Source organism: Zootoca vivipara, chromosome 1, assembly GCF_965207765.1.
Source record: "Zootoca vivipara chromosome 1, rZooViv2.hap1.1, whole genome shotgun sequence".
Taxonomy (NCBI): Eukaryota; Metazoa; Chordata; class Lepidosauria; order Squamata; family Lacertidae; genus Zootoca; species Zootoca vivipara.
The window spans coordinates 100878953-100901068 of record NC_142582.1 but is presented as its reverse complement, the minus strand read 5'-3'; the positions used below and the strand labels follow the sequence as shown (position 1 = coordinate 100901068).

Below are 22116 nucleotides of genomic sequence, written 5' to 3'. Positions count from 1 at the left end.
TAGATGCCAACAAAATATACTTAAAATGTGGAATAGCAGTCATTGCAGCAGTAGCAGTAGTCATTGTAGTACCGTGTTTCTCCAAAAATAAGACACCATCTTATATTTATTTTTCCTCAAAAAAACAAAACAAAAACCCACGGTGGCTTATTTTCAGGGGATGTCTTATTTTTTTATTAAGTATGGTACAGTTTAACCTACAAGGTTAAACTGCCTGTCACTATGGCTTATTTTCGGGGTATGGCTTATTTTTGGAGAAACACGGTAGTAGTAGCTGTATTTGGTTTTGAATGTGGAATTTGTATTGCATTTGTTATATTGATTCCTTTTTGTTTGGGATCTGTCAACCACTTAGAGATTCATGTTGGAATACGCAGTGGTAAAACAAACAAACAAACAAACAAACAAACAAACAACTGAACAGCCTCTGTCAGCTTTGAGTGTTAGCTGGCCTGACCTGCGAGTCCAAGGATTTAAAGAGAAAGAGGCAAGTGTGTGTGTCGGAAACTGAGGAAACGCAAATGCTCAAGTGAAGGCACACATTCACAGTTTCCGTTTTTGTTTTAAAATTATCTTGCTCCCTTGGGGCTGGGGGAATACTTTAAAAGGAAATGCACTTTCACATACTCTGGATGTTTGCTGAGTTATGTAGCAACCTGTTTTCTTTGTTTATTTCGGGATGGGCCCCTTTTGCTTTCAAAGTGAATGGCTCAAGTGCCCCACTCACTTCACAGTTGCAAGGAAATTAGGTTGCCGGTGAATTGCCTGGTGCTACAAAGCAACATGTCTGGATGTGGGTTTCTCAGGAGCATCAGATTGGCCACCGATAGAGGAAAAAGTTCTGGAGAAGACAGTCATTTTGTGCGATCCAGGAAAGCAATCCTTGTGGGGTTTTTTTTTTAATGTCTTTGATAAAATGCTGTTAGAGAACCTTGGGGAATCCAAAGAAATAAAGAGCCAAGGCTGTATATGTATGTACCATACGCAGAAAGTCTGAGGATATTCTGTGGATTCTCCTTGAAATAATGAGCAGTTCTGGTTAGCCTGTCCATACAGTGATCAATTGATGTCGGGCAATGAGTCACAACACATTGATCTGTGTGTGTGTGTGTGTGTGTGTGTGTCTGGGAGAGAAAGAATCTTGGCTTAGCAGGAAAAATCCTCCTGAATAACATAGGAGCAAGGAAGAGAAGATAATCTTTTTAAAAAAGATAACAGATCACTGAGAATAAAACAACAAAAAGAATAGTTCCCTACCCATTACTTCCCACTGTGTGAACTTTTGACATATCCGCAAACTCTTCCTTTCGCTTGCTACTGCTGTTGTACTGCTCGCTGTACAGCTTTAAGGACATCTGTTCAACAGCATCTCTTTGTGCTTCCAGATAGCATAGCTGAACCTCAGCCTAGAAAAAGACAACAATAAGAAATAAAATCCTTTGTTTTAATTCACAAGGAATCCATGTATAAAGTCGCTGCTTCGGGGCCCAAAGAGCACTCAATCCAAAGCTATAATGCATAGTGGTATTAAACATTATCCTAATATTGATTAGGTGGTTCTTTATACATTAAATTGGTGTAAAATTAAAAGGGCAATATCCTACAAAACACTCCTGTTCATCTGATGTGGTCTGTTTAGAATTATTATTATTATTATTATTACAGGTAGGTAGCCGTGTTGGTCTGAGTCGAAGCAAAATAAAAAAATTCCTTCAGTAGCACCTTAAAGACCAACTAAGTTTATATTTTGGTATGAGCTTTCGTGTGCATGCACACTTCTTCAGATACACTAGAAGGTATGAGCTTTATATTTATATTTTGGTATGAGCTTTCGTGTGCATGCACACTTCTTCTAGTGTATCTGAAGAAGTGTGCATGCACACGAAAGCTCATACCAAAATATAAACTTAGTTGGTCTTTAAGGTGCTACTGAAGGAATTTTATTATTATTATTATTATTATTATTATTATTATTATTATTATTATTATTAATTACCCACCCTTCACCCTAAAATCAGGTGTGGGTGTGTGGGTGTTTTACAACAATTTAAAATACAATATTGTTTATTTAAAAAACTACAAAAACCACAAATCACAATCATCATCAACACCATCAACATCATCAAAAGTTCATACAATTGCTTATATTATATTTTGATTTCCAATCTCCTTGCATTGTAAATCTTCAAGACTATTTTCTAAAAGAAGATTCTTGCAAACGAATAGCAATTGGCTTTGGCATAACCCCCACTACACCACAGTGGTGTTTTTTCTAGGAACGGTGATGCTATCAAGCAGCCATGGTACATGACGATGTCACAGTTCCTTAGAAGAAGGTGACTAATTTGAAAAAAAAAAAGAAATGGTACCATAAAGAGTCATTGCTGCTCAAATGACACATACAAAAATAAATAGCTTTAAAAATAAAGAGTTAAAAAATAGTTAAAAACAAAAATTAAACACAACAATAACGCACCCTCCCGCAAACACATTTAAAAGGCTGTAGAACAGGCATGTCAAACTTGCGGCCCTCCAGATGTTTTGGACTACAATTCCCATCTTCCCCAACCACTGGTCCTGCTAGCTAGGGATCATGGGAGTTGTAGGCCAAAACATCTGGAGGGCCGCAAGTTTGACATGCCTGCTGTAGAATATTAATAAGCCTAAGGCCTGGTTGAGGAGGAACGTTTTTGCCTGGCACCGAAAGCTGTATATTGAAGAAAAGGCCCCCTCTGGACATCTCATGCACACAAAGAAGAGCCTCAGTGGATGATTGCAGAGTTCAGGTCGGTTTACCGTATATGGGGGGAGGTAGTCCTTGAGGTATTGCTATCCTGAGCCGTATCATCCAAATTTTAGTTATTTCTGGCTTACGGTTTACTCAGATTCCTTTGTCCCGAGCCAACATATTTTTGCACTGTGGGATTTCTGGCACACACTCAATATCACTTGTCCTCAAGTACTTCCCAATTTGGGTCAAAGGGAGGGCAGACTCTGAACTTGCAAAGGGGTGTATTCACTCTACTGAAGTGAATAAGGAGGATTCATGAAAAAGTTCTGTGTATTATCAGACAGCACATGAGGATCTGAACTGGGGGGCGCTGTCCTCTGTCCTCCTACAAAACCAGCTACATAGGCAAACACTTTCCCCTTCATCCATTGTTTACATATTCCTGATATTCCAAATGTACAAAGACACACATCAGGACTCAGCAAGGAGGCAGATTTACAGCAAGGGCTTGGCTTTGAATTGTCCTTCCCAATGACTTCTTGGAAATACATACTGTATTTGTAGAGATACAGCCAATGTTTATCTTCATTTCAAGGCAATGAAGGCAGTGTACATATAAATTTTGTTCTGCCCTGGAGAGCTGCCAGTCAGTGTAGACAATATTAAGTTATGCAGACTAATGCTCAGCCTGTGTTCCCAAGACTTACTTATTCACCTGTGGAATTCATGTTCTGTTTAGCACTTGTCTAATGCTTCATATGTCATTCTTTCTGCTCAAGTGTTTCTTTGACTAATGTTGTAAATAAAAACAAAGGCATAGCACTCTCACTGCACTGATCAAACCTTCCCAAAGATTACTCAGTCAGCAACCTGAACTTTAAGCAAGATGAAGTAGATTAGCACTGGTGTTTTCTTTTAGACTATTTCCTGGTCAAAAGAATGTGGAATAACATCTGGCTTCAGAACCTATTGAATAAAGTACTTTATCTATTCCAGCTGTGTTGATGAGTTGGATTCTTGAGCTCAGAGCACCAGGTGACATGGGGATGGATTTGGCCATTTGCCGTAATTGCCCCTGGATTGCTGGGAGGACTACAGAAGCGAAGTTGAGCTGAAGAGTACTTTGGGGCCAATATGGTATTGTTACAACACACTCCACTAAAATGCAAACACGCCAATTAAAATGACAGCAAGCTTCAACTCCCCCCCCCACTCTGTGTCCCTTTTCCCTTGTGTGTAGTGGGGTGGGTTTTTTTTAAGAGTGTAAGCCTGTAGACAGGGACTGTCTTGTTTTAATTGATTGTATGTAAGCCTCTCTAGGAGCCTGAAGAGTGAGGTACAAATTCTACAAATAAATAAATAAAGGGATTCAGAGCTGTAGAACCAACTGAGAACCTAATGGGCTAGAAGGCAGACTGAGAAGGGGTCGTGACTATTCAAAAATGTCCAAAACTTTCCAAAAATGCAGGCAGCTATGTTGATCTATTGCCGCACAGGAACACAAACACACACACACCAAAGAAAAGCAGTACATAGCACAACAACAACCAATTTATTAGGATCAACTTTTCTATGTATAGTTTCCAGGGAGTAAGTTCCACTGAACTTAGTGATGCTTGCTTATGACTGCAGCATGTAAAACCCATTGAGCTTTAATCAAAGGTCTTCAGTCACCTGAAATGCAGTCTTTAGATTTTAATTATAAAATGCAAACAATTGTGCAAAGAAGTGTCTCCATTTAAACCGACAGTGTGAAGGAACGCCCCCCCCCCAAAGACTCAACCTCTACTTGATTGCTATTCTCATTCTCTGACTTTATCTATGCTAATCTGTCACAAGCAAACTTGAAAACATCATTAGCACCTGATTCACTTGCCATGGCATGGAAGGTCCCCCCCCCCCAGTTACCCTGATGCTCCGACAGGTGACCTCAATGTCCAGAAGTTGGGCTCCTTTGCATTCCCTGTCCACTTCACCACTGCCTACAAAGTAACAGTTTGTTACATGCAAAGCTTGTGGAACACAGGTCGAAGTTGCTGCAGTTTAGTGGTAGAGCACAAACCTTGTGTGCAAAAGGTCCCAGGTTCAATCCCTAGTACATCCAGGTAAATATGGAGAAGACTTCTACCTGTAGTGTAAACCCTAGAAAACAGCTGCTAGTCAGTGAAGGATACTGAGCTAGATGGATAAATGATCTGACTTGGTATCCCACTGTTTCTAAGGCCACAACTTATGCCATCAGCTGCAATGCACACAGGGAGTGCGGCCTTCTCTTCTATAATAAGGAAACGCCTGTGCACATAGGATTGGCAGCAATGCCCAAGGCTCCAATCCTAACTACAGTTGTTCAGAGATGGTAATATAAAGTGGAAGTAACGGCAGTTAGGAACGGGGCCCATACAGGTTAAAAGGCACCAGTCCTCACAGTTCCCTTTCAGTTTCTGATCCCAATTCAAAGTGCTGGTTTTCTTCTCTAAAGCTCTAAATGGTTTAGGATCCCTGTACCTAAAGGGACAGGACCCAGGTGGCGCTGTGGGTTAAACCACTGAGCCTAGGGCTTGCTGATCAGAAGGTCGGCGGTTCGAATCCCTGTGACGGGGTGAGCTCCTGTTGCTCGGTCCCAGCTCCTGCCAACCTAGCAGTTCGAAAGCACGTCAAAGTGCAAGTAGATAAATAGGAACCGCTACAGCGGGAAGGTAAACGGTGTTTCCGTGCGCTGCTCTGGTTTGCCAGAAGCGGCTTTGTCATGCTGGCCACATGACCTGGAAGCTATATGCCGGCTCCCTCGGCCAATAATGCGAGATGAGCGCGCAACCCCAGAGTCGGTCACAACTGGACCTAATGGTCAGGGGTCCCTTTACCTTACCTAAAGGGACACCTCCACCATATGAACCTTTCTGCACTCTTTGGTCTTCAGAGAGGTGGAGGAGCTGCTATGTGAACACAGGAAGAGCCAGAATCAGCCCACTGGATCTGCCCACAGCCCATCTAGTTCAGCATCCCATTCTCACAGTGCCCAACCACATGCCAGTGGGACACCTGCAAGCAGGATCTGAGCATAACAGCACTCTCACCTCCAGTGGTTTCCAGCAGCTAGTAGTCAGAGGCATTACTGCCTCCAACTGTGGAGGCAGAGCATAGCAACCAACAATCTTTTCCTCCATGGATTTTAATTATATGCCACATTTCTAGAGAAAGGGAAATCCACAGCTTTGGACTGTGTGCATGTCCTCCTTTCATCTAAGGTGTGACTGAGGGTCAGAGAGGACAGGTCCCTCTTGGCAGTCATGTTATGGAATATCTGTTTCTTCGAGACATTCTCCTAGCTACCTCCTGATATTCCTTCAGGCACCAATTGAAACCTGTATGTACATGTGTGTGGGCGCGCAGGTATGCTTTTCAATAATGTATCCAAAGTTTACATGTGTGGCTTTGATGGTTGCTGCCTGTTTTAAATCATTTGCTGCTGCTGTTGCTGCTGCTCACTACTCTTGTGTTTTGTCTTTTGTTCACTGCACTGGGGTTGCCTGCTTGTTTTTCAGCGGTTTAACTGATGTTGTTAGCCTGCCTTGTGGCCTCCACTGTGGAGCTGAAAAGTGGGGTAGAAATAAGCCAATTAAGTAATAAATAAATAAATTAAATAAATAGATGATGTGGGGAACTCGGAAGAAAGAGTGACTCCTGCTGTAGAAGTATGCTATAGAAATAATCAAACCAAATAATATGAGGGTTCCAACATACAGTGGAACCTCGGTTTATGAACACCTCGGTTTATGAATTTTCGGTTTACGAATGCTGCGGACCCATCTGGAACGGATTAATTCACTTTCCATTATTTTCAATGGGAAAGTTTGCTTCAGTTTATGAACAGACTTCCGGAACCAATTACACCCATGCTTCGGGTTAAGTACGCTTCAGGTTGAGTACTCCGCGGACCCGTCTGGAACGGATTAATCCACTTTCCATTACTTTCAATGGGAAAGTTTGCTTCAGTTTATGAACGCTTCAGTTTATGAACAGACCTCCGGAACCAATTGTGTTCATAAACCGAGGTACCACTGTACTTTTAATTTAGTGCAGCATCATTCATTGTCAAGGAATGATGTAACTAATTAAGGGGGTAAGACTACAGATAGATCATGTGTGCATATGAATACACACATGCACATTCCATGGCTGGAACAGACTCATGTCTACAGATTCCAGAAAACTCCATAAATGAGTACAAAGAAAGGAAAATCAGAAGCTCCCTTAGCGAGCCAGGTAATTTCTCATCTGTGGAATACAAATTAAATTTCTTTCTCAAAGAAGTGTCTCACAAATCACCGATGTTTATTGGTTTGATAGTTTTGGCTATCTGGCATCGTTCGCAACATACTTTGCGACTTCTGATTTATGCCTGTCAGAAAGCCAATTCACTGCATTTGTATTTTAGATATCGTCATTATTATTAACATGTTGTCAGTAGCTGAAAACTTTCCAAAATTAAGTATCTTCTGGAATAAAACTTTCTATTGCTGTTGTCAATATGCAGCTAGTAAATAGCTCTTGCATTCTACAAATGCATCTTCTTAGCTGCCGGAAGTGCCTCATCCTGAAACAGCTGGAGAGAGTAAGTCTGACACAGGGGACTGATGCTGCCATTTGCATCTGAGAAGACCTGACCAAGATAAATGTTGGAACAGCTACCTTCCATCTTCTCTGGGTCCATGTACATCACTATGCCCTCAGGGAAGGCAGAAGACAAAAAGCCTAAGTCAGGGAGTTCATGTCCTCAGCTCCTGAGAAAACAGTGTTTCTAAATTTTTGGTAACATTTCTTCTTTTGAGTATATTTTGTAAAATGCCTTGGGGATCTTGGCAACATGGTAGCATACGCTTGCAATCAATCAATCAATCAATCAATCAATCAATAGCTAGCTCCCATAGTATTATGTCCTGCATGAAGCTTGACTTCTTCTGGTTTGGATGATTGGCTTGTATTAAAATTTCAGCTTCACATCCCTCCTTCAGAATTTTCTAGTAATTAGACTTGGGCCATGCTTATATACAGCCCCAATATTCTGAATGATCTGAAAATATGCACATTTATGTCTCATATTTTTCTCATATTTAAGGTGTCTTGGACTGGGTGTTTGTGTGTATGTGTCTGAAATTTCATATCTGTGGTGTAGAACTACCTTCTATACATTTTAATCCCCGTTCTCTTTTCAAGGTACACACAGTATGTCTCCCCTTTTAGCTTTCCTCCTAATCTCTACATCTCTCTCTCACTCTAGAAGTGAGGCCTGGAAAATCCAATCAGAAATTGGCTAGCTTTATTTGGTATGAGGTGTAGCTCCCAAACCTTCATCAAGGAAAATTCACCTCAACCAATCAATCTTTCTAAGTTCACAGAAAGCAGGCTAACACAGTAGTAGTCTAGACCCAGGTGGCCTCAAAGGCAGACTTCACGTGTTTCCAGGCCTCAGTGTGAAAGAATACATCATGTCTTAGAATTTTCCATTCTGCTACAGACCCACTGGCTGGTTGCTTCTGGCCCCAGTTCAAAGTCCTGATGCTGACTTTGAAAAATTGGAATACTCTAAAGCCTGCATGCCTTTGGGCAGCTTTCCCTAACCTGATGCCCTCTGATGCTTTGGGCTGCCATCATGCCTGACCATTGGTAATGCTACCTGGGGCTGATGGGAACTGTAGTCCAAAACATCCAGGTTGGAGAAGGCTGCCTTAGGGGGGTCCATCCTCCCACATTTCCTATTCCCTTCCATTTATGATGATGTTCTGCTTTGTATTTATCAAATGTTAGACTGTAAGGGAGTATGGCCAGGCTTTCTAAGTGACTTCCTTTGCAGATTCACCTGACCTTCACATTGAGCGTTTTTGGACTGCCAGGTGAAGTCCTGGCATTTCCAAAGGCTTTGTTTGCTTACTAACTTGCAGCCAGCTGATCGCGGCTATTCTAACTTGCAGATTTTTATGTTGTTGCTCTGTCTGTGTTTTATTGATTGTTTTAACGATGATTGAAGTTTTATTGATGCTCCTTCAGGAATTACAGGCAAAGTGTGGTTTTGGGTGACATCCAAGGGTTCCTGTCTACCAGCAGAATGGACTTCTGCTCATGCTGTGGGAATTGTTTTTCCTCTTGTTCCCCCATCCAGCCCTCATCAGGAGGGCTGAGGGACCCTCAAAACCAAAGGGGATTCGGGGGAAGGTACAATGTGTACAGAAGTCAGTTCACATGACATTGAATGTAGCCCATTGTTTGTTCACTGCACCACATGCTATTTCCCCCAAAAAATTTAAGAATTCAGCCTATAGGTGCTGAAACAAAACAAAAAAACACCTTTAAGATATTGAAGGGAGGGAGAAGATACCTACACTCACCAGAATTCCAGATATTTTCATAATACCTAAATTTGAATGCAGCATATCATTCTCTATATTTATTATATGGGAGCTCTTAACCTGATTTTTCTTTTTTGCATCCGAGGACTGTCCAAGCATACTTGCTTTGATACACTTTTGTGGCTTGTTATTTTCCAGCTTCCCCTATAGATGCCAAATCTTTATTTCACTCACCTCTATGAGCTCCACTGAAAGTACACAACTGCCCTTAAGAAAAATGTCCCATTTTTATCATTTTACAGTATGTTTCCCCCCCTTTCTCTCTCTCCATCAGCTATTTTTAAATGTAACTCTTGTGTTCAACTACTGCAAACATTTTCAGCATGCACAAATCCAGGAAGATATGAGCTTCAAACAGATATTTCTGATTTCTATATGCAGTCATCTATCACAGAGCGGCTGTACATAAGACTTCCCTCACCCCCTCCAACAGTTCATGTTCTACTGATATTGCAATTCCAGAGAGGCTTTGAAAACCTCAAGTAGGTATTGATTGGTTTAAATTTCAAAATAAAAATAAATCCTATATTCTTCAGAGACCACTGTAAGATTCAAAAAGTCAAGAACATTTGCGCTGCCAAAAAAAGATGTGAGTAAATCTACTGAAGATTATTTTCATTATTATTATTATTTTTAAAAGAGCAAAGATGTTTTAGATCACTCATCAGTCCTATGTATTGGTTGGTTAATAAAAATATTTAGGCAATCAGCATAGTAACAAATGAAATTGTTTGCTCGATGTTGTTCTTTGATAGAGAGAAACATGAAGACTGGATTTTGAGGAGAGCAGCCCATAAGGAGGGAGCCACCGCAGAAAAGGCCGCCTTCTGAACTTCTCACAAAGGAGGCACGCAAAGAAGGGCCTCAGATGATGATTGCAGGGTCTGGGTCAGTCCATATGGGGAGATGCAGTCCTTGAGGTATTGTGATCAAGCTATTTAAGGCTTTATAGGTTAAAACCAGCACTTTGAACTGAGTCCAGAAACTCATTGCAGCCAGTGCATTTGGGTCAGGGTTGGTGTTATATGCTCAAACCGTCTTGCCCTGGTGAGCAACCTGGACACTGAATTCTGCACCAGCTGAAGTTTCTGAACTGCCTCCAAAGGCAGCCCTATATATACGTAACATACCGAAGTGGTAGAACCTAGAGCAGGCATGTCCAACTCCCAAGAGACTGTGATTTACTCCCATTATATATATTTAAAAAAACTGGCAGTGATCTGCCCATTGGATTGACCAAAGTTGTTGAGCTTTTTGGGGGGAGCCTGACCTAGAGGTTACCAGAGCATAGACTGCAGAAGTTAGGCTATCCCTGTCCAGATAGGGATACCAGCTGAAGCTGATGGAAGGTACTCTGCACTACTGAAAATTCCGGGATCAGCAGCGGCACGGCACCGGAAGTCGCTTCTACGCAGGCCTGGCTTTAGGTGTAGTCCTGGTGGCGGGGGGCCGGCAGGGGGGCGCTGCGCGACGAAGCCGCACGGAAGCCATGCTGCGCGCTGCAAGGGCGGGGGCGCCGGAGCGATCTCCACACCTCAGCGCCAGGGCGCCTGACCTGCTTGAGATGGCCCTGCTTCTACGCATGTCCGGACATGTCTGGAGATGCATAGAAGCGACTTCCGGTGCCGCTCTGCCCGATTTCCAGTGCCCAGACATGAGCAGAGCGGCACCCGAAATCGGTTCTGTGCACGTCCAGACATGTGCAGAAGGCGCCTCCCTGGCAGGTAGGAAATCGGGGGATTTACGGGATTTTTTTCTATTCGGGATAACAGCGGGAAACGGATTAAAATCCAGGGGTTTCCCGCAAAAAACGGGAGGCTTGGCAGCTATGCTGAGGCCACCTGAGCCTCAGGTGACAGTATTCACTTCCTGAAGCATTGATCAGAAATAGATGTGGGGAAAACTCACAGCACACCTTCAGATGAGCTACAAGAAGTGCTGCCTGTCAGTAGGCTAGTGACTTGTCCAATCAAGGGGCAGCATTTTTTTTGCAACACCCAAAGGAAACTCCCACAGGGAGTGGGTGCTCAGGTTTCCCCCACAGTGGGAACTTGTGGTGTCCTGCATACTGTTGGCTGTTACCACTCCCACCCATGTCAGGTGGGGGCAAAGCTTTTTGTAACATCCAGCCCCACTTTAGAAAACATAACTTTCTATACATAAACTATTTGTATTGTTGAGAGGTCAGCATCCCTGCTGCTGCTGAATTCCTGGCAATTTGCATACCATTAAAGCATTAGCCATAATGTTTGGAAAATTTAATTTTAAAGCTGTGCTGTTAAAAGATGTTTGCTGAATTGTAAGCATCTATGACAGCTGGGAAATTTGTTAACACTCTGATAGTTACACTATTTGTGCCTTAGTCTGGAAGGCAGTAAACAAAATCCCTTTTCACTTTACAACAATGAAGGAGATTTTAATGCAAGAGGAGGTGTTTAAAGACAACAACAATTTTTATCACAGCAATGCAGTGAAGGCAGCATGTCTTTTTATTTTCAATATTTCCCATCCATTAAGTTATCACTTTTATGCATTTATTTGCTTACTTTTGGCTCGGGGGTGCAGTTTCTGTGTGTTAATACATGGAAGAAGGGAAGCAAACAATTCTGATATAATTCAAGAAACCATTTTCCTTATTGAATTGTTTTTCTTACTCTTCCTCGACCTATCATGTGTGAGTCTAGGTCACCACTGTGTTATTCCCCTTCTACAATATCTCATCACTTCAGTATATAGTCATGTACAAAACGAGGAATCAAGAATGAAAGGCGTATAATGAGAAGAAATAGAAGCTTGCTTCTCTTATCTGTCCAGATTACTGCCTGCCTGTGTCAACGATAAGATTCATAATGGTGGAAATGGCTCAGGGTGCTTCCAGACTGTAGGATTCACACAGCAACAAATCCAGGTGTGAAATTAAAGGTGACCTGAAGCAAACCTGCTCCCCACCCCACAAAAAATGGACTTCTTGTGATGAGCAAAGTGAGAGGGAAATGCACTGGAAAGTGTGGGATAACACTTTCTTAATGCAATGTTGTGTAACTTCCCAGCGATGACAACAGAAAGAATGCTGAATAAACAGCCAGCTTCATCTAACCTCCACGCAAACATTGTGGAAACAAATCATGATGAATGCTCAGTAAACATGTCTGGAAGCAACAGTCCATATACTACTGTATCAGTATTACTGAGAAACTGTAGCACTATTTGGGCATTTTACTCACAGTTAAGGACAACATAGGGATGTGGGTGGCGCTGTGGTCTAAACCACTGAGCCTCTTGGGCTTGCCGATCAGAAAGTCAGCGGTTCGAATCCCCGCGACGGGGGGAGCTCCCGTTGCTTGGTCCCAGCTCCTGCCAACCTAGCAGTTCAAAAGCACGCAAAAATAAAATAAAATTGCAAGTAGATAAATAGGTACTGCTCCAGCGGGAAGGTAAACAGCGTTTCTGTGTGCTGCTCTGGTTTTGCCAGAAGCGGCTCACTCATGCTGGCCACATGACCCAGAAAAACAGTCTGCAGACAAACGCCGGCTCCCTCAGCCTGTAAAGCAAGATGAGCACCACAACCCCAGAGTCGTTTGCGACTAGACTTAACTGTCAGGGGTCCTTTACCTTTTTCTTTTTTTTAAGGACAACATGGGAATGGGAAATGGAGTAACCCCTCTCTCTGGCATTGACATCTAGCCATACAATGCAAACGCCTGAATGGAGAGAGGGAGACTTCAAGTGTATAGACTTCCGCACAATCTGGGATCCAACGAAGCCTGTCCAAGAGAAGGCTCCCTTCAGAGATCTTCACTGGTTATTGGGACAACAGGGTTGTACTTGGTAAAGACCTGCTTTCATGTTCTCTTAAATAATGACTCGAAAGCCCGAAGGCAGCTTCTGTCAAACAGCCCCCCCCCCTGGCTAATGGAGGAACGGAAGGAACAAGGTAGGAACAACAAAAATCGCTTTACATATGAATAACAACAATTTAGTTATCAAAACAGTAGCGAACAAGCATGACTTTATACAGTTCTTTTCAAAAAATTTAGCCTCCTACGGTCCTAATAGTCTTTTTCCTGTGGTTCAGGAAAGCACAGAAACACTCTGCCCAGCGCCTGTATCCTTATTTCAAAGAGAATCATTCAAACCGACATCTACCCTGTCAAGAATCTTGACTTTGAGCTGCTAATGCAGAATAAAAATCAATATATATTTTGATCATTTGATGAATATTTACTTCTTTCTTTAGCGCCCAGGGATTTCAAAATGAAAACTGCTGAATCAAGTCATTTTATTTTTTCTGTGTTTGTGCCAACACCAATTTACTACCCTCCAGAAAGTTCCTGAACAAGACATCCCAAGTGGCGTACTTGTTGGTTTTTCCTGTCAGTCATAACAGGGTGCCAGCAGGGAGCCATAATCATTTCCCTTTCATACTGTTAGTGCTCCAGAAAGCAGTAGCTTGATTTACTTCCCTAGAAAAAGTAAAGTTGTCTTATTTAGATGTACTGTAGAATGCTAGAGTACGTATTCCTTTCAGGGTGTGCCTGAACTGATTCTCTCCATTAAAAGTTAAATGCTTGGGTATATATATATAGAGAGAGAGAGAGAGAGAGAGACAATTTATAGTTGCGTTTCAACTTAAAGAATTCCCGGGAACACTAAGAAAACAAAAAGCTTTGAAAAGGCATTTTCTTCATGGATTTTTCTGAAAAATGACAGTCAAATTCTAGCCGACTGCTATAATAAGCCCTTAGACTTCGTAACATTACTGAGTATGAAATTGCATGCTGCTCCAAGAAAGCCTGGCACTTAAGATGCAACTGTGAGTTTTATAAGAAATTTATGCTTATTTTTAATATAATGGATTTTTTTAATAAAAAAATGCACATCTAAAGTCTACCAAGATCCGGTGTTTCCACTGGGATCATTTTTTTAACCAACCCCCCCCCCCCCATTTGAAATAGAACTAGATTGCTTTAACAAGAACTGTAAATGCAAGCAATTTTGGTCTTGCAAAATAATTTTATACTGACTCAGTAGAAGGGCTTTAAATCAAACAGCATTTTTGTTGGTTCTTTCTTATAAATTAAATAAAAGTGGCAGTAGATGACTTACAGAAGGCTGATGTGTGCTAGTACAGTTATGAGATATTATGCAAACATATGTTTTAAATAAAATAAAATATTTAGATTGCTGAATACAAAGGCAATTATGGAACGTCTTTCTTAAATTACATTTTTTCATCCCCCACCCCCTTTCTCTGTCTTTTGGGAGGGGAGAGGGGGACCTGGAGAGGGGGAGGGGGATTGTCCTGGAAACAGAACCAACAGGAAATGATGCTATATCTAAAACAGCTGGAGACTGTAGCTAATATAAATTTACTTGAAAATAAAAATGCTTTATGCCTCTAGAGACAGGCTGTAACATGCAGTAAAATAAAAGATGAGAATATAAACTTATTGTTAAATCCTTACTTTATGTCTGCATATTGTTCTAAGATGGTATTCACCACCAGAAAAAGAGTCTAGGGCTGGTTTTAAAACACACACACAAACATGAACACACCAATTAAAATACATGTAAGGAATCTGAGTGAATAAGTCCTTTGCTAACAATAAAAAAAAATTCTGACAATTTTTACCTCCCTTCATATAGGCCAGTCACTTTAGTCTAGCAGTGATGGTTATGTGATCACACTTTTATTGCATTATTCTAGATAGTCCAAATCTAATGAAAACCTTTTATTGCTTCACTTTAAGTGAATTTTGACCCACACTTTTCCACTTTTCCTAAGAGGTAAAGACAAGTAAAAAGGACTCTTTCTTTTTTTAAAAAAAACACACTCAATAACTAAGAATCCAAATATTTATTTTTTCTTGTGCCTAATTATGTATCTTTCATTTTTTTAATTCAGATTCATATTTCCTTATCTCAAAGCTGCTAATGGAGATTCCCTAATTATTGTTATTTAGTATCACAAAATCATTAATTCTTCAAGAAATCTGCAGCCGCCACTCCTCATCGTCCCCTTAGCCCAGTCCCTATGCCTGCCAAATTCTCTTCTTTTACCTTTCTTCCTCCTCTGTTGCTAATCTCCCCAGCCTTCCTTTCTTCCTGACATTTACTTTCTCCTACGGATGGAGGTGAAATTCAATTATATTAGCATTTAAAACTGAATTTATCAAATTTGCACTTTCCAAAAATGACATGTGAATCAAAATAAAGCCATCCTTTGAAATTTGCTCTTATTCTATTTTGCAATGCAGTTATCCAACAAATGTTTACAAAATGCATATGTTGGGTGAAACTGTGCGTAAAAATGAAGATATCAGTGAAACCAACATTAAAAAATGCATTGCATATGGGGAAATTGCAAAAATGTGTATATTAGTAAAAAGTGCATATAAAATGTGTTTATTAGGAGTAATTTGCACTAAAATGCTAATGCTCAGCTCCTCTGAACACATGATGTCATGCTCCTCATGTGTGATGAAGACTAATATAAAGTGTACATCCATGTCTTATGACAAATATAAGGGAACAGTTGCTAACAGAGTCCTGTACAGTGGTACCTCTGGTTGTGAATGGAATCCATTCCGGAGGTCCAGCCGGATGGATCCCAAGGTTTTTGCAACCTGAGGATCACTGTTATACACATGCACACAGCAGTAGACTACTTCTGCGCATGCACATGCGGTGAAACACTTCCGGGTTTGCCGCTTTCGCAACCTGAAGTTTACATTACCTGAGGGTAATGTAACCCAAGGTACTACTGTATTGTTGAAGCAGCATTGTTTGATCAATGGTGTCTCCATTTTTTTTTTTACACATCACATGTGAAGATAGGCGAACAAACGTCAGTGTACTGGAAGAAGCAAAGTTCACCAGTGTCAAAGCAATGATTCTTCAACATCAACTTCGTTGGACTGGTCATGTGGTTCGGATGCCTGATTATAGTCTTCCAAAGCAACTACTCTATTCCCAACTTAAGAATGGAAAGTGAAATACTGGTGGACAACAAAAGAGGTTAAAAATGCTCTCAAGGCTAATCTTTAAAATTGTAGTATAAACACGGATAACTGGGAAACACTGGCCTGCGAGCGCTCCAACTGGAGAACAGCCTGTACCAAAGGTGTCATGGACTTGAAGAAGCACAAACTCAGGGCAAAAGGGAGAAATGAGATAAGAGGAAGGCACGTCTGGCAAACCCTCACCGTGATAAACTCATGCCGGAAACATATGTCCCCACTGTTGAAGGACGTATGGATCCAGAATTGGCCTCCACAGTCACTTACGGACTCAATGCTAAGACCATGTTCATGGAAGACAATCTTACTCGGCTACGAATGATCGCCAAAGAAAAAGACTTCCTTATCTGAAACAAATGGGGCAACCCATGAGTAAAAGTCTGTGAGCACATAAGAGCACAGATAGAACTCTTTGAATTATGATCACCTGCTATTTGCTTTGCTAATCAGTACAGCTCCGTTACTGCTTTATAAAAATGTTGATTATAATTGATATTTATGGTTGCCTCTCCCGCATACGACAATCACAGTACATCTTCTATCCAGTGATTAATATTTCACTCTCTGCACCCCATAGTTTACAGGACTCTCTCTAGGCCACATCTCTCTACTCGACTCCATTATACGCCGCTCTCCGTTGGCTCTAACACAGACCTGAACTCCTTTGGTCAGTTCTGCCTGTCTTTTGCTCTCTGTACCTAGTAGCATTCTCCATTCATTGTGTTTCATCACAGGCCTCAGGACCCCATCTCTTTGTCAAGGCTGCTGGGATCTGTAGCTCTGTAAGAGGGAAGCTGCAGTTTTGAACGTGGTTTAGATGTCTGGTGTGAATCTCCCCCCCCTACCCACCCACCCCCCAAAAGCTCACCTCTTTTTTCTTTCTACAAAGTCCACCCTCCCTCTGTTTCAGTGTTTCCCATCTAATCTCTGCAGTTCTTTGTGTGGGGTAGCAATAGCACAGCTTTTATTTTCTGAGCAATTTGCACATCGAGGCAGTCTCAGATGCAGGTGGTGTAGTGTGGCAACACCAGTGGCAACGTCGACACATGCCAAAGAATCCAGGGAGAAGAGGGGTACTTCTTTCCTTACCACCCACATTGGTGGGTCTGATCTGTTCCCGCAAAGAGATGGAAAAAAGGGCTGCAAATGATAGGCGTCTAAAATCTTCCCAGGTGACCACGAATAGTCAGAGAGAGGCAGCTGCAATCAGCCCATGGGTCTTAAGTTCTGTCCCACTCTAGAATGTAATTGTACGCTTGGCTTTGCTAAAAGGAAAGCTGGCACATGGAGCCCTGTCAAAGATCAAGCTTTTTGAATTGATAAATGACTTTGCACCCCAATCCTATATACTTTTATGTGAAAGTAAGGTCCATTGATTTTATTCTTCCCCATTAAATCTCTCACATTGCTATATATGCAGTAGAGCTCTCATCACCATCAACGCCAATGAAATATTTAACACCCCTCTTGAAACAGCCATTGAGATGGCAACGGACCTAGATTATATTCACATGCCAGTATTATGGCCTTCACCTACTGACTGCGAAAGCTTTCACAGCCCTACTCACTAATTGAACCGACCAATTCTGCAGTGCTGCTGCATGTGATTTGTGATATTATGCCTTTAAGTGTGTTATTTAAGTTTGCAATGCAGTTAATTGAAACCCTACTAGATGCAAATCAAAAGTTTCAGCCTTAATTGAGATATTTTGAAAATTGAACCCATTGCTTCAGGCAGGTGCTACATGAGATTCCATTAATATAGGTAATTAACATTAGCCTCTGCTTTAATTAACATGCACACTTTAATTAGTAAAGCATTAACCAACATTAAAAAATCTGATCTTCATGCATCACAAAACCCGCAAAGTTATGACTTCTATGTTATTTTTTTCCCCCAAGGCTGTAAATCACATTGACGGTTTTAAGAAGCATTTTATTCAATAAATAAGTTACTTGAAATCCTTTAAATTTAAATATTTCAAATATTATTGAACTAAGAATTGTACATTACAGACTTTTATATTAAAAATAGTTTCCTGAGATTAGTTCTGGAAACAGTAAGAAAAAGATAAAGTGCTATATCTTTGTAAGTTATGCTTTCATAAATACAGTATTTAACTTTTGGGCTATACAGAAATCATCCTAAGCCATATTTACTTTTTTCTGGTCAATAAGTCTGTGTCACTATAAAGCTTGCATAGTTCCTAAACAACAAGAGCTGTTTTGAATTTCATCTTGTAAGAACCCAAACTGACTGTACCAATATTTGACAACCATGGCAACTCCAAATTCACCTCAAGTAACTCTACAATTGGAAAGGAAGGGGGGGTGCAATCTCTTTACCCACTGAGCTCTAATAACGACATTTAACCCTAGGTAAAAAAAACAGTCTCATTTTTGCACATAGTATGAACAATTGACATTTTTCTAATGGAGAAAAACATACAGTTATCACAGTCCTTGAAACAACCACCTTCTTTGAAACATGTAATTCTTATGAGGTTGTGAACTCTAAATGCTGTTCCTTTGGAGGTTTCCAATTTCACTGATGCTTTTATAGTCGAAACAAAATAAAAAAATTCCTTCCAGCAGCACCTTAAAGACCAACTAAGTTTTTATTTTGGTATGAGCTTTCGTGTGCATGCACATTTCTTCAGATACACTGAAGCAGAAGCTTTTATAGGTTAGAACAGTGCATTCAATGGATCTGCAAAGGTGCCATTCCTTTATCCTTTTGCTGACTCATGAAACCTTTTACGGTTTTAAACTTACCTAACTACCTATTGTTTTCTTATTGAAATCATATTGCATATGTTGTATTTGTTTGTATTCTTAATTACTGTACACTGCCTAGAGATGCTTGCATGACAGGCAATATATAATGATAAATGTAATACATTAAATAAATATATTTTTGTTGATATATTAGCTGGGGTATTGTTTAGGGAGGTTTGTTGTGGGGCTGTTGCTATTATTGATATTAATTTTTTTGTATCTTTATTTTAGATCTTACGATTTATGTGGATTTATTGTTCACTTTAGTTGTGTATGTTTTGATGTTTTATCTCTCGTCCATGGCTACTTTTGTTGTGTTGGAATTACAGTATGCATGTTTTCACGTTGTAAGATGGTTTGAGCATGGTTCGAACTATGAAATGGCAGTATACAAATAAAATTATCTCTGCATGTATAAATATAAATAAGTAAATAAATGTCAATTTAGAGAACACCAGTGCAAATCCACTGCTGCATCTGAGCTATTTAACTGGCTGGTAACCACAAATTACAACTGCCTAGTGCATGCTCAGTTGAAAAGGAAACACACAAATTGGTGTTACGTGTAAGTCAGTCCCTTGGAAAAAGACACCAGATGATTATTCTGCATCCAGTTAAGTGGAACACAGGAGGCTAAATTTCATATGGAGCTTGAAGGAACAGCACCTGCTTAAGTAAGAGGCAACAACATGCATGGACTGAGAGCAGAACTACTCTTTGATTTAAGTCCCTGGAGGTACCAAGTCAATTTCCCCTCATTTCGGGGGGGGGGGGGGAGAGAGAGACCCACAGAAGAGAAGCAAAGAAGAAAGGCCTGATTTACTAACAAAAGGATTGTCTCCAGGGCAAAATGTCTTCAATGCACATGGTGAAATTAGTATGTCGGGCTAAGTTCTACATTATTTGGGGGCTGTGCTTTTTGCTGCATTTCATATTCACAGTGCACATGAACACATGCACATGCATAAACCTGTACACCAATGTAAGATCTACAAAACTGTCAGTTTTTTCAAACCAAAACTGAACCCCACGTGCAGTTTGTTAGTATATGTGTTGTTGCTGCAGGATGTTTTGTGAGATGTTGTGAAACGGCGTACAAAACATGAAACACTGAAAATATTGTCCAGAACAGTTTCCCCAACCAAATTCTTCAGTGAAAGACGGGCTTTATTTTGTAACCACTTTCTGGTTCTCAGCAGAAATTGCTCCTAGGATTTCTTTGTTTACTGAAATCAGAACCAAGCATGATTTCCTTTCTTTGATGGGAGGCAAATAAAGTCTTTGACAGGATAAGTAAAGCCTCCCACAATCCCATAACTACAAGCTTTGGGCAAAATAGGATAAGTAGACAAATCTGAGGTATACGGCATTCAGGGTTGGCTAGACTAGCAATTATGTTGAGTTGCTTCTGTTATTGGCCTAAACTACACTCACATAAAACGTTAAATAAAAAAATCCTTCCCTCTGAGTATACATAAGGGTCTGGTGACTTCTGTTTCAGTGTATCTGAAGTGTGCATGCACGTGAAAGCTCATACCTATGACAAACTTAGTTGGTCTCTAAGGTGCTACTGGAAGGATTTTTATTTTTATTTTTTGTTTCGACTACGTCAGACGAACACGGCTACCTGCCCGTAATAAAACTTTAAACGTGTAAAGCATTGCCAGAATGGGATTATCCATGCAGCTATGAGTGGGCCATGTGTCTTTTAAATTGTAATCCAACGGTAGAACCTGATATTTTGTATCCTGCAAATCTCAATCCTCATTCTGAAGAAAAAGCTACTTTCTAGACCATCTTTGAAATTGTAATCCAATTGTAGAACCTGATATTTTGTATCCTGCAAATCTCAATCCTCATTCTGAAGAAAAAGCTACTTTCTAGACCACTTACAGTATCTCAGAATTCAACACTCATCTCTCTTTCTATTATTTCTATTGTTCTATTTTATTTTATTTTATTTTATTTTAGGGTCAAAAAGATTCTGATCAACAGCTGGTGGAAACCACAGGAGAGAGTGCTCTTGTGCTTGGGTCCTGCTTGAGGTTTCTCACAGGACCTTGTGAGGACAAAATGTTGGATGAGATGAGTTGTTGCTCTTATGTTCTTTCAAAATCCAAATGTTCTCATCAGAAAAACAACAACCTGAAAATGTAAAAATACAGGCATTTGCTCTTACTCTGATGGCACTAACTGGATTTCTGAGCACCAAGTTTGAATCTCACTGGCTGCAGAATTTGAGAGGTGGGGTACAGAATAGCCAAATGACTGATTGCTGGAAACAAGTCTTATTGAAATGGCCTGTCTGTGATGTCATTCCCAAAATGTATGTATGTATTAGTTTGTTTTCCAGCCCGTCCTTTGTCCTGAAGTAGCCCAGGAGCAAATAGCAAAACAATTCAATTCAATATAAACAAACATTTTTTTTTAAAAAAAATTAAAAATCCCAAAAGGAGTCAAATAAGTACACACAATCGTGCACCAGGGATCAAGACGTAAAATTTCTGTCCTGGGAAATGTCTACCCTATTATTCCTTGGAAGTCTGAATTGCTTTTGGTTTTAGGAAGTTTTAGAGTATGATACAACTTGGATGTTGAGGAGAAGCAAATGTTTAAGAAGCTTGAGAATCTCTGGGCTCGAGCGCACAAATTTCACAATGAATCCCATTTCTCATGCTACATTATTTACATTGTATTGACCTTACTAAAACTATAGGGGCACATGCTTCTGAAATCCTCAAATTTTTCTGAATCACCAAATAAATTCTTCAGATCACTACCCACTGCCTGTTCCTAGTAGTCACTTTCTGCTATGTTCACAGTATTTGAAAGCTGTCTACATATCCTCCTGCTTTTGTGTTAAGTATATCCAGCTGCTTCAACCTTTCACGATATGGTCCTCTCACATTTATCCTTTGTTTCCTGGTGTTTAGACCATTCTAGCAATGTGGTAGGCTTTTCCAATCCCCACCTTTTTAAAAAAACAACAACACACACACACATACTTTTGAATTGGAGGAAAACACCTTTAAGTAGTAGCACCATGGAAACTGGCATCTCAAAACAACCCACGCAAAATGATTTAAAGAAAGAAATGTATCATCTTTTTAGTTTCTGCTTTGTGTCTTGGATATTTGTAGGGCACGTTGTGCATATGAAGCTGAGATACAGTTATTGGCTCATT

General features: G+C 40.5%; 1 protein-coding gene across 6 annotated transcripts in view; it reads right to left on the bottom strand.

Moving 5' to 3' along the window:
- AKAP6 (A-kinase anchoring protein 6) overlaps window positions 1-22116 on the bottom strand; it is a 257193-nt gene that overhangs the window by 91265 nt on the left and 143812 nt on the right. For all 6 annotated transcript variants that reach the window (XM_088671520.1, XM_088671525.1, XM_088671516.1 and 3 more), the window contains one exon: window positions 1258-1406. In XM_088671520.1, coding sequence (XP_088527646.1) covers window positions 1258-1406 — 149 coding nt within the window. The remainder of the gene's footprint in view (window positions 1-1257; window positions 1407-22116) is intronic.